This window comes from Aulonocara sp. 'chitande type north' Nkhata Bay, linkage group LG11 (genome assembly GCF_057382095.1).
Source record: "Aulonocara sp. 'chitande type north' Nkhata Bay isolate Kocher_YH1m ecotype deep benthic linkage group LG11, A_spYH_male_GT1.1, whole genome shotgun sequence".
In the NCBI taxonomy this organism is placed as follows: Eukaryota; Metazoa; Chordata; class Actinopteri; order Cichliformes; family Cichlidae; genus Aulonocara; species Aulonocara sp. 'chitande type north' Nkhata Bay.
In genome coordinates this window covers 18,461,734-18,482,860 of record NC_141354.1, presented here as the reverse complement: position 1 = coordinate 18,482,860, position 21,127 = coordinate 18,461,734, and the positions used below count along the sequence as shown (strand labels likewise).

Here is a 21,127-nt window from a genome sequence, read left to right as displayed (position 1 = left end):
CATACTAACATGTAGCATAAAAAGCAAATTTAGTACCCGTAGGACCAGTGAATGAAATTAACTTGTTTCCCTCAGACAAAGCCTAATATATTTTGAAATTGGGTGCTGGAGCTTTTATCATATAGGTTAGCACAAGACTGCAGAAGAGTCTCATGATGTTTTGCAGAAGAAAAAGAGAGGTTTGACTCAAACTTTCCAGTATGAAAAGAAAGGCATGATGAGAAACATCCTGAATCAACTAAATATATACTTTTCCTTTGGGTGCAAAGACTTTTTTTCATCCAGTTGTAGCAAAGGAAGCCAAAATCAGACATTATTTTAACGCAGTGTTTATCTGCATGCTGCTGCACCCACATGTGCATCAGCACCAGCTTGTAGGTGTCTTCCAGTGCCCCGTGAATGTTGCATGTTTGTATGTATGAGAGTAAGTTTATGTGCATCTTTGCATATTATTAATAGAAATGATGGGTTGCCCTATGCATTATTCAAAAGTATTTAAAATAAGGCACCTGCCATATGGTCCCGGCATAAAATATCCATTTACTGGCACAAGAGCCGAGTTTATTTTATATCATCAGCAAATTCTGTTAACAAGGAGGAAAGAAAACAGAGTGAGCGAGAGAGGGAGAGAGAGGAAAACAGAAGAGAGAGTGACTCCAGGGAGGTTTGCTTGCCTGTGGTACACTCAAATAACACTACCAAACAAGTTTCAGCTATTAAAACTGCTCAGCTGTTTTGCATTTCACTGCATAATGTCTCTTGTTCCCCCACAAGACACATCAACGCTGACTAATTTTGTTACTTAATGATTTATTTTAACATCTACCCAGCTGAAAGTTTTAGACTATTTACACTTGGTGCACTGTTAATGTTCTGACCACTTTTCTGTTTCATACATAATCCAGACAATTCATTTTGTCCGAAACACTAATAACTGTTTACATTTCCCTTAAAGTGCTTTGCAAAAGAGCTTTCTGTTTGGGGATTTCAAAATTTCTCCTACTTAAACTCTTCATTGTTTGGTGCGTGGAAGGGCTGGGGACAGCAGGAAGTAATAGTGTGTGTGTGCGTGCGTGCGTGTCGGAGAGAGAGAGAGAGAGAGAGAGAGAGAGACATTACGAAATGCATATTAGTGAGTGTATTGGAAATTGAAAACTAGAGGTTAATCTGACCTTTCTATCATCTCTACAACTCTTTGTTTCTCTCTAGTATTCCTTGGTGTGTCTGGCTTGTCAGCCTACCAGGTGCGACCCAACAGCATGTGTGTTCAGTGGCAGCCTCTTCTACATACTACAATATACAGAATCTCTATACAGTCCACACTCAGTAAGTACTTTTACTCTTAAGACCTGTCAACAACCCTCTGGCAACCTCCATTCACTAGGGAAGAATGTGTATTCTCCACCCAGTTAGCGAGTGGTTGCTAGCTGAGGGTGCTGCACCAAAAACTTTCCCTGTGTTTGCTTTGCTTGTTAGCAGATTGCTGTGTGGTTTGCAAGTGTTTGCACATGTCTACAAACACTCGCCATTTACTCTCTGAATGCCTTGCAAACTGGAGACAGAGAATGGTTGCCATCAAAGTTAAAGTTGATTGAATTAGGAAGGTGCCTTCCTGCTTCAATCAACAGATTTCAAAAGGTGCAACTTTTATTTCAAGGTGACCAGTTCAGTACCACTTGGCAAGTGGTTTGCAAGTGTTTGCTGACAAGTCGGTCTCTCACACGGTAACCAGGCTCTAAGATTACATGAATGGGGAGACTGTTCTAATTCCCAACACGTAACATACCGACAATTAGTTACGTCCTGAGGCGTCCCACAGGAACGAGAAAGGTAACCTTCTGCATCCCTATGGTACGCGCCAGATTGCGGATGGAGTCTAACAGAATGACGCTCCTGGCAGTAACACACATTCCAGCCGTGTATTCCAGCTCTAACCCTAACCTTAATCCTAACCTTAACCACAGTCTTAATCGGCTTAGATAGTGTTTTCCAAAGTGATTAATGATGAGGAAGTAAAATAAATATACATGTGTCGATTAATTCCAAACTGTTCTCATGTTTCCGAGAGCGTAACATACCGAGGATTTGTCACATAGCGTCGTACGTTACGTTTTGGGTCGAGAACGTGTTGGAATGGGATGATAACAGCAGCAGCCAGCAACATCATGCAATCGGATGGTTGCCGACTCATCTCCAGACCTGTGTGACTGAGACCTTAATTATATTGTATACTGGCATATACTTGTATCTGTGAAAAGTGTAATTATTTTAATTTAGTCCATTGGTAATTTGACCTGTTACAAGCTGCTCACTCTCTGAAATATGGTCTGAACCCCACCTCACCTTTACTGTAATAAAACTTCATCCCAGAAACAAGCAGGAGTTCTCTGCAGAGACACATAGTCAATACGTACATTTTTACTGTGCACCCCCCAGTTGTCCCAACATGTGAGAAACAATATTTTTGCCAGTTAAGTATCTGGAATACAGTTCAGTCAGTAAATCAAACTCTTTACTAGAGTTGTGCTATGCGGTGATGCAGCTGGATTCAGGCTCCGACCTTTTGAATGTGTGTCCTCAAAGGTTTGCAGTATCCTCGTGAAAATGTCTCCTCTGTTTATTATTAACACAAAGACCAGTCAGCTCAGGACACGTGTACTGGTTACGGGTACCTTTCACATTCATGTTGATTTATATTGATATGAGCAACTGGGGAAATACGTGTTATATTTGTTTCATTCTCACATGGCACTGGTTTCTGCTGTGAGGGATCATCGTAAATCTTGCTATTTGCAGAAGGGAAGGGGAGATATGATATGCTCGATAAATGACATGGGAGGAAACTGCTTTGAGAATCGCGCATGTCATCGCAGCAGAAATGAGACCAGGAAAGACACAGAATGTGACCTTTAGACGCTGTTTAATACACAGATCACCTTATTAATCAATGGAAAAAGGGAGCTGGAGGAAGAAAGGGGGTTGAAGCAAAGGGAGGAGGGCGCACAAAAAGGAGAAAGTGGAAAAATATGTTTTAGTTAAATAGAATCAGCCAAGGAAAAAAGTTGTGTTTAACCCCAGCTTTGTGATAGTTTGACAAAAATATAAAACCCACGTTGTGTTGACCGAGAAGTTTGGAACTCATCCTATCACAGTGAACAATTTCAAGTCGGAGCTTTATTTTTATTCGTCCTCAGGGGGCTATCCCACAAGTTCATATAAAATCTAAAGCCCTCCTGATATTTTTCAGAGATGGCTATCATGTAGAAATTGCTGTATAGATTTGTGGTCATCCTCAAAATAATTTGTTAGTGTAGGCAAGTGTCATTGCTTAGTCCACAGGGTTATTTTTGAAATATCAGTGCAGTAAAAATCAAAACATATTGTAGCAGGCAGGTTGGACTACCGTATGTGCTTCATGGGTTTACATTAAGCCTGAAAATATCCTGTCATTTATTCCTTGATTGCCGTTCAGTGAGATTCGTAGTTGGTAAATGGGTTCCACCCATTTGATTTGCCATGGGAAAGAAACCGCAGGTGTGACTAATACCATTACCAATGATCTTGATTTGCTTTGGTGTGCAAGCAAGGCAGTGTGCACAACATCAAAGCAATGACAGCACAGCAACAAAATTGAATGCAGCTTTATTAAAATTAAACTGAATAACAGGAATGCACTGTGTATGTATATCAGATCTTGGCTCTGCTTTAAAATAGATTTTTCCGACGGCGTTCAGGTTCGTGGTTGCTGTTGATTAAACTAAATTGGAAGCTAGCGTTGGCTGATAAATGTATTAGAGACACGAACAAATTCGGCGTGTGATTTGTGCACGCATTTCATTGCCTTTCGAGGGAAGAAGACAGCAGGAAGAAGGGAGATTTCTCTCCCGTCTTCCTCGCGAACTTTTCGATTTGTCTTTGTCTCTCTCTCCCTCGCCTGCCTGAGTAGCGGTGGGATGTTGAAGTCGAAAGTTTAGAGATTTACTTTAATCCACGCAGAGCCAGCCAGCTGCTTAAACACCTTCTCGGATGGAAACGCGCGGAGCCTCGACAGCTGTTTCCCTAAACTTTATTATCTATGGCTGCTTCCTGCGTGGAGGAAGATGAGAGATGAGAGACACATTAGGAAATAAAATTAGACTAAATGAAACTGACAAATGGCAGCCATTAGAGTGTGTACTGTATACGCGAGTTTCCAGTTTGTACCTTTTGGGCTGCCAACATAAATTCTCATGTCTTTTCTTCTCTGTGATCCTCTCGCTCTGCAGCCCGTCAAAACAGACACTACAAAGTATGTGTTTGCAGTCTGCAATCCAGGGGAAATTGTCAAGAGAAGACAAAAGAGCTCAATAACGTGATTTATTTTGATTTTCAGTTGATTTAAGATGTTTTCCCACACTTTTTGAAAACTTTCTCGCTTACCTTTTTGGTGAAGTGAAAGCGGCACATGTGGCGGATTCTCAACCAGTGTATGTGTGTGTGTTGTGCTTTCATCATGAAAAAGATGCCTGAGAATGAATCATTTTGATGCATCACAGTTAATTCTGTAAAGTCAACAAAACATTGAGCTTCATCAGAGCCTTAAACCGGACTCAAATCTGATTATATTTACCCTAATCTGCTAGAAAATACATTATTAATATTATCTTAGATTTTCATTGAGAACACAGATGAAAATGAAGGTGTGTCTTTTGTAAAAGTTCGTCTAAAAAGCATCTCCAGGCGATTTCAGTCTGTTTGGCGTGCATGACTTTTACTGGGAATTTTAATCACTCTAAATCAGCTCTTTTATTTCTTGTTGCCTTGCAGATGGTCAGAGACAGGAAGTGAGGCTGGGAGGTGGAGCTTCCCGACACTGCTTTTACGACCTCACTCCTAGTAGCCAATACCAGATCAGCGTTCACGCGCAAATACAAGAAACGGAGGGACCCTCTGTGTCCATCACTGACATGACACGTATGCTGGGTTTATGTTTGTTTTATGTCAAAGCTGTCGATCATTTCATTCATTTCTATTTATCGTGCACATTTTTAAAGGGGTTGCAAGTTTTATTCTTATTTCTTTTTTACTCATTTCTCATCTAATGTAATCAGTTAATCCTTTACGTCTCCATCTTATGTATATTTTTCCCTCTTTGCACACTGTAGCCATCTCGTCGCACATCTCGTAGCTTAGGTTTTCTTTAATTTGCTCGGTTGCACTCTCGGAAAACATATCGTGTTTGTGCAGTTCATTGGTCTGTTAATGAGGTGAGGTGAACCACACAGCTCCTGGGATCAAGAAGACTGGTGTAAAAACCAGGAATACCAAAAAAAATGAATAGATAGATATGTTCTCATATTCACATTGCTATGTAGCAAGACATCTGTTGGATGACTTAATCTGTTTGGTTTTGGAAATAGTTGAAGGTCTATAGACAAGTGAAATTTCACTGATGTATTCACTGTAAATGTAATTAATACGAGTGTGTCTGTGTATCAAAACCTTTAGCTGTTAGCCACAGCAAAGAGAAGTATCGACTACAAATTGTCATAATTATATTAAGTTCAGTACTTGAAATTGTACTTGTTGCTTTTACACACAGCCAACAGCCACCTTTCCATATCATCTGTGTAAGTCTGTAAACAACCGATAAAGCTCAAAGGGTGAAAAGACACAATAAAAGCAAGAAACAGCGTCAGGTAACGAAGGCACGAATTTCACCTGAACTCCTCACTGTTTATCATTCAGTGACAGCTGCGTCAATCAAGCAGATATTCTCAAGCAGGCTACATATCTTTGTTTTGTCACCACAGCGGTGTGGTGTGGAAGCCGAAGAAACATTTGTTGAGATAATCTCATCCAGTTTTACAAAGTGTGTGTCGCTTCTTTGCGCAGTAGCAAATCTCTCCGAGATGATTCACTTTACTGCTCTCTGGTTTGACAGAACTTTCTCCAAAGTAAGTAATCTGACACCGAGGCACAGACTTTAACTTGGGGCTGTTTTTGAGTCTTACAGACAATAGATGCTAGACTGATAAAAAAAAAATCACTTGTGCTGTCCCCAATTTAGGATGTATAGAAGCAATTTAGAAAGTTCAAATCTGAAATAATTCCAAAATGGAGCAAAAGACAAACTCAATAAAACACAGAAGCTGTTTTGCGTATATACAGTATCTACAGATTGCATTAGAAATCTTTTTTTCTGTAAAGGTCCAGAGCTCAATCGCTGGAGGAAAGGTTAATAGAAACAGACCACTGCTATGTCTCAGTGTGCCAGCTGTGTTTGTGTGCTCATGCACAAGTGTGTGTTTGCGGTCTGCATGTAGACCCCATTGATGGTGCCACTTGTCACTGTCGTCATGATTGATGACCTTGCCTTCTATCTCTGTGTCTCTGTGTGTGTTTGTGCGTGCTTCCAGTTGCAGCACCCACTCAGGCTCCGACTGAACCACCCACTACGGAGCCCCCACCCACAATCCCACCAGCCAAAGAGGGTGAGATGAAGCTTTTAATACTCTTATGTTCAATGTGGTGGATAATCCTTGCAGTTGACATATTATGTCTTTTTAGAGGAAATATGACATCCATCTTATTTCTGTTCCTTATTCCCACCTGGTGTATTCATTGTGTACTTTGAAAAACAAAAATGGCCAATACATTCCTTCTCAATAGTTTGTTTACATACAAAACATGTGCGTTCTGTAAAACTGACGCACGTAATTGCTGAACTTCTTATCTGAACTTATTTTGCCTGTGTGTGCAGGAAAAATGCGACTGAAGCAACTTAGGAAAATGAATGTGAGACAGAAGAGTGTGTTTAGTGGATATATTGGGAAAATGATGCCAAAGATTGAGCTGCCAGAGGAGAGGAAAAGGGAAATACCAAAGAGAAAGTAGTGATTGAGGGCGTGCAGATGGTGTGACAGAGGAGGATGCTAGGGAGACGGAGGCACGAAAGAAGAAGGCACAGTCCCCAACGTGCTATACCGCTCTGCTGTGGTACTGAAACTGAACATACACAGTAAATCATAAGGAAATTTGGAGAGTCGGCTTGTAAATTTAGGGTGTGCTAAAGGAAAATCTCAGACATTTTTATTCCACAATGACTTAATTATGTGAAATATACTGATTCTGCTGCAGCTAACACCAAAATGAAGAAAAGTAACCTCTTATCATATTACCACAGGCTCAGCTAGGCTAATCTGATCACTCTTACTCAGCTTTATTTCTCCTCAAATCATGCAGGTTACACTTGACTCACCGCTGACCAGCAAGTTATGATACCTGTGAAGTTTCTCTTCACTGGATCAATCACTAAGTAAAATTTAGAAAATGAGCCTCAGCTGTTCTTGATAAATTCAAACTACAATCTACGTAATAAAACACATCCAATCCAAGCACTATATCTATTTTAATACATTAAAAAAGAGAGCATGTCAAATTAAGGCATTTGAACCATTTTTAAAAAGCCAATAATGAATATGATGTCACTAACTTTTTAATAACACTTGAGCCTTTGGAGAGCAAGGAGCCTAATTCCTCTGTTCTTATGCAAAATGCTTATAAAGCCATACTTAATATAGGATTTTGTACGCTCTTTTATTAGGTGACAGGTCTCTACAGCTGGCATGCCAGTTTAGCTTTGGGCTGTTTTATTAAAGAGCCATGCTGTTGTAATACATGCCGATTTAGCACACTTGACAAAGCTCAAAAAAAGTCATCTGGAGAGCAGCATGTGTTGCTCCAAAACTATAATTTCAGTGTTAATCTGAAGAAATTAATCAAGTTCAACTTTTGTTTTCTCTTTTTGATGCTTTCAAGTTAATAAACATGATTTGCAATTTAGTCTTTATTAGCACACAGCTTCTTTCTTTCTTTTCCAAACAGGGTTGTGAATGACTCATGAGTTAGGACAAGCAAAAATGTTTTTCAAATGTTTTTTTTAAATCGAAAGCTCAAGTAACGAAGGGGTTTGAGTCCACCACCCTTTCACCTACTACCCAGACAGGCTTCGTCCTCCTCTGTTCCTGTCTGATGAGCTCAGGTAAAAGGTCGCACCACAACACGAGGTCCACAAAAGTGAAAGACACACCTGCTGAGCCCGCCTGGAAGCGCTTCTGTCTAAGTTTCTGACCTTTGTCAGACCAGTGCCTCCATCTGTAATGACAGGCAACCTTTATTCGGGACAGAACTGCAAAGATGGGAGAAACAGAACACAAGGACCGTGTGTTTATTCTACATAGGAGGGAGAAGACAAAGAAACAAAGTTATGCCGCATGAAGAGATAGAAAGAAAATTTACTGAAAATGGTCAAATGTTCAAGACAGATGGCAACGCAGACCCGAAACACAAAGAATCCTCTCTAACATTGAAGTTTTCTCCTCTCCTTTGTTGCATTGGAATTTATGGATACTGACATGGTCATAAACAAGGTTAGAAATTTAGCAAAGACTTGGAGGTTGCAGACTTGTTAAAACCACAAAACAACTTTACAGCAGTGATGAAAAGGCTGCTGGGAGTCATCAAGAAACCTGAGACAAATAAAAGAGGGAAACGTCGCTGCAGGGCCGTGGATATATAAGAGCGGCACAACCAGACAGGATAGAGATGATTTTGTGTTCAGAAAAATCAGAGTTTAAAAATGTGTGAGCACCATACCTTTAATCTTATGAACTCCACAGTTGGCAGATTGCTCTGAAGACCTAGTCTTTGCATATTTACCCTTTTCCAGCAGATGTATATTTGCAGAGCTTCATACTTTGCATATTTACTCTGAGTCTGAATATATTAGGCAGCCAGTTAATATTCCACTTACGCTTTGTCCTCTGCTGACATTCACACTGTGTGAAATTATTTTTTTGTGTAGACACAAAGCGTTGTGCTGACTAAATCTAAACCCCCTCCCTTATCTGTCTGAAGTATGTAAGGAGGCCAAGGCTGACCTGGCGTTCCTGGTCGACGGCTCCTGGTCCATCGGAGACGACAACTTCATGAAGATTACACGTTTCCTCTACAGCACCATGGGATCGCTGGATCTGATTGGACAAGATGGCACCCAGGTCAGTCACATGACAGCATTCTTAGTGAACTTATCTCGTTTTACTCATTCATACCAGTTTTCCCCAAAAATCTGTCATTACATGGGAAAGGAAGATTTATGGATTAAAACGTCATGCTGTGTTGACCGCCTCGCTCTGACTCACAGTGAAGTGAGACTCTTTGCAGGGCTTGGATTCACATTTAGGACTGTTAGTGGTTGTTGTGTCTAGTCTAAATTCCTGTGTCTAGTGAAAATTACCGTTTTGCCAGTTTACACAGTTTAACCAACAGAAATCCAAATTGTCCCTAAGGCTTTTCATTTCCTTTCAGTCTCTTTGCAATTTATTTTCTTTGTTTAAGAATTTTTCCTCATGGGAAATATGATGTATAGCAGACAGTGGGGCTCCAGCCAAATGCAGCCGTACTCAAAACCATAATAATGAGGGAATAACTTAATTGCATATCTGAGTATAATCTGAGGGTTAGGAACTCGTTCACAGACGAGAGAATTATGTGTATGCGGGTGTTAATCCCTGCAAAAAGATAGATTACAACCCCCTGCCGCTCTAGCGAATTACCTCATCCTCTTTCCTCCAGCCGTTATGCACTGCAGCCAATTTCACCAATAGCCAGTCACCAAAAAGAGAAAGAAAAGCTATTTTTAATTTTTGCTTTAGGATCTGCTGAAGCTAGACTAACATTCAGCGGAGAGTAAAATAAAGGAGCTTGGATGCTGATAATGAGAGGATGGAGGGGACTTATCGAAAAGCCACTTAGTTTCTGTAACCTACTGTTTTCTTTGTTTCAAAGTTAGCCACTGAAATTTGATTAGAACAGAAATTTTACCCATATAATGTATCTTAGATCATTTGAGTTTAGTCCACATCCTTCGGATCATTTATTGTTTAGGAAAGAAAGGTGCTGACACTGGCATTCATTGATATTAGAAGGATGCTCTGGAGCCAACCACTACCCTGAAAACCCCCTGATAAATCAGCAGGACCAAAGCTTTACATCTGTTGAAAAGTTTGGGAAAGTGAGAAGAAACTTTAAACTCCCCGTGAGTCAATCTTTACTTTCTGGAATGACCTCTTGCTGCTGAGCGGTATTGAGTTAACTCCACTCATTTGCAGCCACCGTTCCAGAAAACAATACTTTTCCTGCAGAAATGGTGATTTTAATAAGTTGAGTGCAGATGCATTAAAGCTGGTATAAACAGTGAGTGGTTCTCTGTCAACGTGATTCTAACAGAGCAAAAGTTTGACTCATGTTACCACGGGGGATATTACCATCTTCACTCCCTCAGACTATCTCCCATTTATCAGGTCCATCAATAGTAATGCTAAGCTCTAACTCGGGGCTGTTGCTCCCTGTTGTCACTGTGAACTCATTTATTTGCGCTTCTGTCCTGCATGGCCCCCACTATGTCAGCAAACCTCAGCTGGTTCATTTATCACACTGTAGAGGTGCTTGCTAAACCCTTTTGTTTCATTTGTGTAATGTCTGCTGTTAAGGAGTTCACTAGCCTTGCTGTGCCCCATAACCTTCTGGCAGTAGGCTACCAGCATCAGAGCGCTGGCTGTAATGTGAGAAAGTTGGCTGCACAATAAAGAGGGAGTTGGCTGGGTAATGTAGGCTGACCAAAGCCAACAACAGCACCATTAGCAGTCTGGAGGTAATGACAGTTGTCCGACGCTCTTAGAGTATGGATATTAGACTGATTACAGTGCCAGTTTGGGAATGTGGATGTATGTATTCCTAAGTTTCCCCTATGCTTGTAGAAAAAGTTGCATTATTCCCTTTTTGCATCATGAGTGTTTCTTAGTGTGAAAAATATTAAATACACCAGGAAGGACCAGATGAAAAAAAGGTGATAACACTGCCCCGTCTATAAAGCTATAATCTTAAACTGTGAATTGTATATTCAGGCCTCTTGTGCATCATGTACAGACAAACCCATCTGCACTACATTCGCTTTGTGGGGCTATTTTGTCGCACCCCAATTAATGTAATTACACAATTACCATCAGTGAACAATAGCAATATCTGTTTGATACTGTTGTTAATGTCCAGAAAAAATTCAGAGAGTGTTGGTGATAATGACGTGGATATTAGGTTGTTTGACCAAGATCGCAATCATTTGGCTTCATAACACTTGACTAATGCCAGATAAGCTTTTTTTGTGTGTAATTTAGGTTTTTTGTACTATGGGGCGAGGCTGAAACTACCCTGAAAACCCTTTGTGGCAGTATCGTGAATCACATGACTGTGAACAGATGATGACAGAATTTTACTATTTTCTAAATTCTCCCTTTATACGGAGTTTAAACCCAAACTGGCTCAGGCAAACGGCACTTTAAATTTGCATAATTTTATTTGACATGTGTCTCTGTCTCTCTCCAGGTGGCCGTTGCTCAGTTCAGCGACGATGCTCGGACCGAATTCCAGCTGAGTTCTCATAGCAACAAAGAAGCACTGCTGGAGGCTATTCAGAGAATCAGCTATAAAGGAGGAAACACTAAGACAGGTTAGAACAGCACAATGGCAGGATTATAGTGGTGATAGTTACTGCAATTCCCTTTGTTTAGCTCTATTTATTAGCAGGACATTTTCATTATAATCTATGTTAGTACACTGCTCAAAAATTTAACACAGATGAAAAAGAGAAAAATCATGCTTTATGGCCTGGATAATGTTTTAGGAATAAAAGGATGCCAAATCGTTTTGATAAAAAATTTAAATGATGAACCTACAGAGGGCCTAATTCAAAGGCAACCTGAAAATCAAAGTGAAAAAGTGATGCTAGTCCATTCTGAGGGAATTTCCTTGCAGCAACTCAAAATGGTACTCAGTAGTGTGTATGTGCTTCTAAGCATGACTGGCAACGTCTGGGCATGCTCCTAATAAGATGGATGGTGTCTCGGAGTATCTTCTCCCAGGTCTGGACCAGGGCATCACTGAACTCCTGGACTGTTAGGTGCAACCTTGGGGTTTGGATGGATTGAAAAATGATGTCCCAGAGGTGTTCTATTGGATTTAGGTCAGGCAAGCATGGGGGCAAGTGAGTGGTATCAATTTCTTCATCCTCCAGGAACTGCCTGCCCTCACTGCCCAGCCCTTCGTGGCATTTGCAATAGAATACCAGAAGTGACAGGCTCTGTAACATCGTTCAGCCTGACTGTTTGGGTGGTGCGTCGGTGATGGTTTGCGGAGGCGTATCCATGGAGGAATACAACAGACCTCTACAGGCTAGGCAACAGCACCCTGACTGCTATTAGGTATTGGGCTTAAATTCTTGGACTCATTATCACACCCTATGGTGGTGCAGTGGGTACTGGTTCCCCCAGGTGTAATGCCCGGCCTTATGTGGCGAGTATGCAGGCGGTGTCTGGAGGATGAAAGAATCAATACCACTGACTGGCCTGCATGCTCACCTGACCTAAATCTAACAGAACACCTCTGTGAATCTATGTTTAGTGACTCTATGTTTGGGTCTATGTTTCCTTCTTTTTTCACTTTGATTTTCTGGCTTCCTTCTAATTCAGCGCTCTGCAAGTAGCTAATTTTCATTCCCATCATATAATGTAGCTTCCTTGTGTTTCAAACACATTACTCAGTCCATATCAGTACAGATATCAGCATGATTTTTTTACCGCTTGATATCTGATGTGTTTTTAAATAAAGTTGTCCTTTATTTATTTTTTGAGCAGTGCGTATAACTATAATACACACGTGTACAAATAACTTGACTAGTTTTATTCGTATCAAATGTGCGTCATTAACATCAAATCAGTATTCTGTCCATGTTGGTATATTGTACCACTCCTGCTTCATTGTCAGTATGCATAACAAACACTACGGATGATGAATCTATTGTAAAACTCATGTTGAAATGTCCCGCTGCGTTAGTCTACACAAGGTGAAAGCCATTAACTCGATGTGGTATGTGACTGTGCAGGTAATGCTGGTCGTTCAGAGCGCTTTCCCTCTGCTAAAGTTTGGGTCAGGGCTCAGTGTCTGCACACAGTAATTGTGTCCTTGAGCTATACCTGTGTGATACAGAGCCGATTCCACTAGTCTTCCTACATGTGTTTTCCTCTACTCTCTTTCTTTGTTGCTGATCTTTGTTCCTTTTCTCTTCTTCTTCCTTTCAAGCGTTCTTCTCGGCATTGCTTTTTGGCCGCTTTGTTTCATCCCATCCCTCTTTCATTTGTCTCCTCTTCCTAAATGTTCTCTTTGGTCCAGCTTCCCAATTATAGTTTAACAGGTGAAAACAGGTGGTGTTTTAGCTGACAGGGCAATGTGTATATGAGTGCATGTGGTCTACTGCGGAGCGGAAAATAAACCATGAAATTTAATCTTCACCACACAATAAAAAGTAGGAGTCAGTTGGTTCACACAAGGTTAAGCTAATGCTCACAGACTCACTAGTGTATCTCCTAGTGTGTCTCACACACAAACACACAAACGCACACATAACTGGAGCCAGCACAGTAAAACTATTCCTCAGCAGCTCAGATACACTGTGAGTTATTCAGGCTGTTTTTACTTCGTCTAAGACACCAACACAGCATGTATTTTATTTTTAACTAGATTTTTATACTTTTTACATATTTCATATAGAAAAAGAATAATAGAATATGCATAGTATATCTAATACTTGTATTGTGCTTTTTTACAATGACAAAGGTGAAGAGTATGTCTCTGTTTGGTTTAATGGTGCTTCTTCTATGGTTTCTCCTCTGTGATCCATCCATCCATCCATTCTCTTCTGCTTATCCTTGTCAGGGTCGCGGGGGCGCTGGAGCCTATCCAGCTGTCTTAGGATGAAACGCGGGGTACTCTGTGATCCAATATTCATAATATAGCTTCTAAAACATAATGAATCTCTGTTTTAATTACACAGGTATGTTCAGTTTACTTGTATCACTCTTGGACTCAGGGTTTGAGTTTTGTTGCTCTTGTTGTCTTTTTTGTGAGGTCATGGTTCTTGCTTTTAGTTGTGTTTCTGTTACTCTTTGAAATTCAGTTAGTGTTCGTTATATTTGGTTCCTTGTGTTTTTTTTATCCTCCCCGGTTGCTCTTTTATGAAGTTTTGTCTATTGCTTGAGTTTTGTAGCATTGGTTATCATTTGGTATTTGTTCACTGGATTTCTTATGTGCTTAGTTTTGTACTTTTTTTGGTCTTAGCGTTTGTTTATTTACTCCCCTCTGTGTTTTCCCCTTATTCTTAGTTTTTTTTATTTGGTTGTTTATTTGGTGCTTTAGGTGCTCTTGCCATAGATCATCTGTAGATTTACACTTTCTCAGTGTCTTCTTTCACTTCATATATAATCCTAGAATTGCTACAGTGTGTTGGGATCAGAACTATGCGGGGGCCTGACAGTCGGCAGCAGAAATCCTTATTCCTCTTGTCACTGAGGATAGTCTTTTAGGACTGACTGTGTTTCTCAGGGTTGATATGCTGCTGAATGAATTTTGGACAGAGAATGTTACAAAATGAAAAGGCCTAAATCGCCTAAAGCGCAAAACCCAATTCCCCTTCCTTACAGTACATTTTGCTCCTCTGGTTCGTTGAGGGAAGGGTCAGCAGTTCCTCTGGCTTTCAAAACCGAGGCTTGCAATACAATCCATAAGTTCTGTTTGCTCTCCAAACCCAAACTATTCCCTTTTCATTTTTTCCAAACCTCAGATTCTCCTCAAAGGCCCCATTAGGGGTGTGTCCAAAGCCCCCCAAAATATGTACTTTTATTCCTTTTAAACCTTTAGCCTCTGGCTATCTGTGTGAATACAACAGCTAGCCAGCAAGAAGCCCTGCAGTGTTAATGCCCTTTTATGTTTACTGTAAGTGGTTTGTTCACTTTATATCGCCGTCCTATGACCTTTGGAGTAGAAGAAATGTGCTCGGAAGTGTACTTGTTTACGGTAGGATTTCCAAAGATGGAATCTTTTTTAGGTATAAGTTCAGTCTGACATCTTTATTAATTCTGAGAAATAGTTCTGCCTCCTTACCTCATACAGTTGGTTGAGAGTGCAGAGCTGTTTCTGTAGCAACATGGATTGAGTTTCTTGTTTGAAGGCCTGCAAAGGTTTTTGCTTAAGAAGATCCGACAGCTACTTATTCATATTCTGATCAAACCTGTAGTGCAAAGCCTTTTCTATATACCCATTTCATAAACAATATGTAAATGATGCTGCATCCTTTTAGACTGTATAGTCAGTTTCTGTTCCAGCATCAGTACGCTCTGATACAAGTTAGAGAGAGAGCACGCTGAGGCTTATATTCTGGGATTTTGTTTGTCACTACGCATTTCATTAACAAGTTGTTGAGCCTCTGGCTGGCTTAGTCAATGATTGATGTAACATAGATATAGCTGCATTAGTCTTTATCCCTGTATACACAATGTACATGAGTACACTGTGTGTGTGTTGAGATTTTTTTTTATTTATTTTTTGCTGTATACAAGTAATTATGTTAATCCCTGGAGCGGATTGGCAGTACAGTATACACGTGGCAAATTGTGTTTCTGTAGCTTCTTGTGAGCAAATGTAAAAGTGTGTAGTTATGTGCATGTATTAAGGAGACACGGAATGTGCTACTTTTGATTTTCAGCTATTTAGCGATACACGCACTGGTCACTTTATTAGGGACACCTTGATGGTACCAGGTTGGACCCCTTTACTACAGAAGTGCCTTAATTCTTCATGGCACAGATACAACAAGGTGCTGGAAACATTGCTAAGAGATTTTGCTTCATATTTACATGATAACATTATACAGTTACTACAGGTTTGTCAGCTGCACACCTGTGATGTGAATCTCCCATTGCACCACAACACAAAAGTGCTCTATTGGATTGAGATCTGATGACTGTACAGGCCATTTAAGTACAGTGAACTCATTATCATGTTCAAGAAACCAGTTTCAGATGATTGAGCTCTCTGACATGTTGCGTTATTGTGCTGTAAGCGGACATCAGAAGATGGGTACGCTGTAGTCAGAAAGTCAGCAACAACCCTAGACAGGTGTGGTGTTTAAATGATGCTCAGTTGGTACTAAGGGGCCACAAGTATGCCGAGAAACTTTTTCTCACACCATTACACCAGCAGCCTGAACTGTTGATACAAGGCAGGATGCATTCATCCTTTCATGCCAAATTCTGACTCTACCATCCTAATGTCATAGTGGACATTGAGACTTATCAGACCTAGCAATGTTTTTTTTCCAATTTTCTGTTGTTCAGTTTTGGTGAATTGTAGCCTGATTTCCTGTGTTTAGTAGACAAAGATGTGGTCTTCTGCGGCTGTAGCCAATCTGTTTCAAGGTTCAATGTGTTGTTCATTCAGAGATGCACCTTTGCATTCTAATGATTGGTTGTTTGAGTTACTTTGGACCTCTGTCATCATCTAGAAGAAGTCTGGTCATTTTTCTCTGACCTCTGTCATCAACATGGCATTTTCACCCAGAGAACTGCTCCTTCAGTTGCAGGAGTAGTTAGTCTTATAAGAAGTGTTTGTGAACTCAAAATCAAGAATTTGATTTGGAGAGCCCAGTGTGTGCTCCCGACACAGGGGAAACCTACCTTGGAACGACAGCTGTTGTGGAGGTGAAGCCCAGGGCAAGATATGCTTCATCATATGTTCTAGTCTCTGGCTTGGATGGAAGTTGGTTTGGATGCATACAGTGGGGCAAAAAAGTATTTAGTCAGCCACCGATTGTGCAAGTTCCCCCACCTAAAATGATGACAGAGGTCAGTAATTTGCACCAGAGGTACACTTCAACTGTGAGAGACAGAATGTGAAAAAAAAATCCATGAATCCACATGGTAGGATTTGTAAAGAATTTATTCGTAAATCAGGGTGGAAAATAAGTATTTGGTCAATAACAAAAATACAACTCAATACTTTGTAACATAACCTTTGTTGGCAATAACAGAGGTCAAACGTTTACTATAGGTCTTTACCAGGTTTGCACACACAGTAGCTGGTATTTTTGGCCCATTCCTCCATGCAGATCTTCTCGAGAGCAGTGATGTTTTGGGGCTGTCGCCGAGCAACACGGACTTTCAACTCCCGCCACAGATTTTCTATGGGGTTGAGGTCTGGAGACTGGCTAGGCCACTCCAGGACTTTCAAATGCTTCTTACGGAGCCACTCCTTTGTTGCCCGGGCGGTGTGTTTTGGATCATTGTCATGTTGGAAGACCCAGCCTCGTTTCATCTTCAAAGTTCTCACTGATGGAAGGAGGTTTTGGCTCAAAATCTCACGATACATGGCCCCATTCATTCTGTCCTTAACACGGATCAGTCGTCCTGTCCCCTTGGCAGGAAAACAGCCCCATAGCATGATGTTTCCACCTCCATGCTTCACAGTAGGTATGGTGTTCTTGGGATGCAACTCAGTATTCTTCTTCCTCCAAACACGACGAGTTGAGTTTATACCAAAACGTTCTACTTTGGTTTCATCTGACCACATGACATTCTCCCAATCCTCTGCTGTATCATCCATGTGCTCTCTGGCAAACTTCAGACGGGCCTGGACATGCACTGGCTTCAGCAGCGGAACACGTCTGGCACTGCGGGATTTGATTCCCTGCCGTTGTAGTGTGTTACTGATGGTGACCTTTGTTACTTTGGTCCCAGCTCTCTGCAGGTCATTCACCAGGTCCCCCCGTGTGGTTCTGGGATCTTTGCTCACCGTTCTCATGATCATTTTGACCCCACGGGATGAGATCTTGCGTGGAGCCCCAGATCGAGGGAGATTATCAGTGGTCTTGTATGTCTTCCATTTTCTGATGATTGCTCCCACAGTTGATTTTTTCACACCAAGCTGCTTGCCTATTGTAGATTCACTCTTCCCAGTCTGGTGCAGGTCTACAATACTTTTCCTGGTGTCCTTCGAGAGCTCTTTGGTCTTGGCCATGGCAGAGTTTGGAGTCTGACTGTTTGAGGCTGTGGACAGGTGTCTTTTATACAGATGATGAGTTCAAACAGGTGCCATTCATACAGGTAACGAGTGGGGGACAGAAAAGCTTCTTACAGAAGACGTTACAGGTCTGTGAGAGCCAGAGATTTTCCATGTTTGAGGTGACCAAATACTTATTTTCCACCCTAATTTACGAATAAATTCTTTACAAATCCTACCATGTGAATTCATGGATTTTTTTTTCACATTCTGTCTCTCACAGTTGAAGTGTACCTCTGGTGCAAATTACTGACCTCTGTCATCATTTTAAGTGGGGGAACTTGCACAATCGGTGGCTGACTAAATACTTTTTTTCCCCACTGTATTTAGCAACGCTTCTCTTTATGCTTTGCCTTTGCATGGGAGCCCCTTAAAGAAAAGCCTGTCCATTATGCGAGCAGCGTCCAAGCATTTTTTTTTCTTTTTTTTTTTTTTTCTACAGCCCCCCCCCCCCCCCCCCCCGCAATGGCTTCACTCACTCTGAGAACCTCTTCTCTAAGATCTGCTGACAAAAGGCTAAATGCATTGGGTTGCTGCAATGTGATTGGTTGATTAAACATTTTTATTAAATTGATCAGGCATACCTAATAAAATGGCCAGTCATACATTATATTAGTAAGGGTGTGACTTTTTTTAAAGAAAGCACCCTTATTCATCTGTATTAATGCAGTCTTCTGGGACCCTCACTCAATTCATCTAGGTTTATGACTCCTTTATGAATTCAGAATTAGTGTATGAATGAGTTTCGGTGACTATAAAACTCATCCCACCAGTACATTAGTCAAACCAGTGAAACCAATAAAACCCTTTCTAAAGCCTTTGTATATGTTCAATAATGCTTTTCATGACCCTGATTAAAATTTTAAGTACTCTCATGAGCTTACTGTAACTTTTTAAAGATTAGAGGATTTAATGGCTCTGTCCATTTATGATACTCCAGAGGGAACATTACAGCCTCCACCTACAGCCACAAAAGAACAGGGAGGGAGCGTTTCCTACTGCAATATAACTTTTTTCTGTTTTTTTCTTCTTTCTTTTGCATGAAGCCTTTGAATTTTAAAACATTTAAGCATCTTTTGTTTTCCCATATTGTTTCTCTTTCTGAGTGACAGCAACAAAGCTGGTAAACTGCCAGACACCAGAACAAATGTAAAATGACACAGATTACACAAACACACTCAAAATAATGAATCGCTGATTGATGATGGGCTTTCCAACTCAAGCTGTCCTGACATGATTTGGTTTTGCAATAATTTTTTTTATCACTTTTTTTTAACTTGCTCTCCCCATCTGGATCCACTCTTCTGTCTTCTTTCCTATCCTCAACGATCCACTTAGCCCCTCCCCTGTCTCACTTTCCTTCTTTCCTACTCTGTCCAGTGTGTCACTTCATGCCTGGCTAGCTGCTGTCTCACCCATCACGAAGAGAAGACAGTGTAGAAACAGATGTAGCACTGGCAGATATCTGACATCAAAACACTTTACAGGCCAAGCACTCTATCATTTTTCATCAGTGACAGCTCACTCTAAAAAAAAAAAACAAAGAGGAGAAAGTGAAGATATGATGTGGAGTGTGGTTAAAAATTGAAAGACATCATGCACACATAGAAGAATTAATACCAGTGTTTAGCAGTATCAGTTAATGGGCGGGCCATGTATGGATGCGCTGGTTTTAGTGCAAAGTTTCCTGAGTCTGCACCTCTTGTTATAACTCCTGGAAACACATGAGAAGTGAGAGATGAGAGTGTAAGAGGACAGAGAAGGACTGATGGGGTTTTTTTTATTATGAAAAGGTCATCTGGATATGAGCAACATTTAGCACAGCTCAACTAATCATTTCCAGCTAATTATAATGGACAAAATGCAAATGATGGAATTAAATAGAAACTACCTACCAATGTATGACTGATTAGACTTATTGTTGGTGCTCTGTATGCATTCATTTGTGATAAATGAAAAAGAAAAAAAAACGTAAAAGTTTCTCTTTTATTTAGATGACCATCCGTCACCTACTCAGAGTTAATTTTTCGATGCTTTTACCTGATGGCAGCAGAAGGAGCTTCCTGAAGGAAAAATTATAAAGAAAAATGTGCTGTAGGTGCTACAAAGTTTTTCTGCTGTTTTGAATTTTATTTTGCATAACTTTTCAAGGTGCTTAAAGCACAGTGATGCACATAAATCATCATTAAATTCACTGACAGGTGTGCACAGAAATCCCCTCAGTTGCTTTGCTGTGGGTGGCTCCTGAAACCTTTTAAAACTGTCTAGACAGATTTTATTGACTGATTACATCCATTAGCAAGTGACTTTTAATTTTTTTGATAGCATGCTGTAAACCACATTGTGACGTTGTCTATCTTTCTGTCTTTGGGTGTCATTGAGATACACGCCACACAAGTTGTTTTCTGGCTTTTCTTTTTTTTCTAAATGCTAATCGCTCAGCCTAAATCTAATTTCAGGGGCTTTTGGGTCACTTGTCTGATAATTATGGAGTCAGTAATGTATTTTATTAATGTCAGTGGAATAATAAATTAGGAGGTCCATTAAAATTGCATCAAAGGTCACATGGTTTCACCTCTTTGATTGATGTGGGGAAGAGAATTTGAGATGATTAGAGATGACATCCGTGATTCCAATAGCTTTCATTTGCCAAAACATTTATCAGCATCGAGCCTCGCTTGGGAAACATGATTGATGATAAAATGACTGTTAGATTTGTATTGTTGATTGTCATTTATGCTTAGAAATATTTACTTATATATGCTTAGAGTTTTGTAATTAGTTGTAGATTGGTAGAGGTTTTGATCCTTGATAGTCTGCAAACTTTGTGTGTATTAGACAGCACTTTGGGAGCATGAGAGGTCATACCGTGTCTTATTATTTTATGGTAGGATTAACGTAGTTGCGTCTGTTCTAGTCTAAGTGCTCTTTGTTTAGATGAACTGCAGGACTTCCTCACCGTGTTATCTAGGATGAACCATCTAGGGTGAGGGGGAGGCTACCCTCTTCCTGACCAAGGATGTTTGACCCTTTGATCAGCAGTCCACACACACACACACACACACACACACACACACACACACACACACACACACACACACACACACACACACACAGGCAAGGTACTCTTTGTTTGTATGTAGAC

General features: G+C 40.6%; 1 protein-coding gene across 6 annotated transcripts in view; it reads left to right on the top strand.

The window, feature by feature from the left end:
• Positions 1–21,127, top strand: part of col14a1a (collagen, type XIV, alpha 1a) — a 163,737-nt gene that overhangs the window by 76,059 nt on the left and 66,551 nt on the right. For all 6 annotated transcript variants that reach the window (XM_086310883.1, XM_086310881.1, XM_086310882.1 and 3 more), the window contains 5 exons: positions 1,210–1,326; positions 4,807–4,953; positions 6,399–6,473; positions 8,899–9,038; positions 11,422–11,545. In XM_086310883.1, the coding sequence (XP_086167009.1) occupies positions 1,210–1,326; positions 4,807–4,953; positions 6,399–6,473; positions 8,899–9,038; positions 11,422–11,545 (603 nt within the window). The remainder of the gene's footprint in view (positions 1–1,209; positions 1,327–4,806; positions 4,954–6,398; positions 6,474–8,898; positions 9,039–11,421; positions 11,546–21,127) is intronic.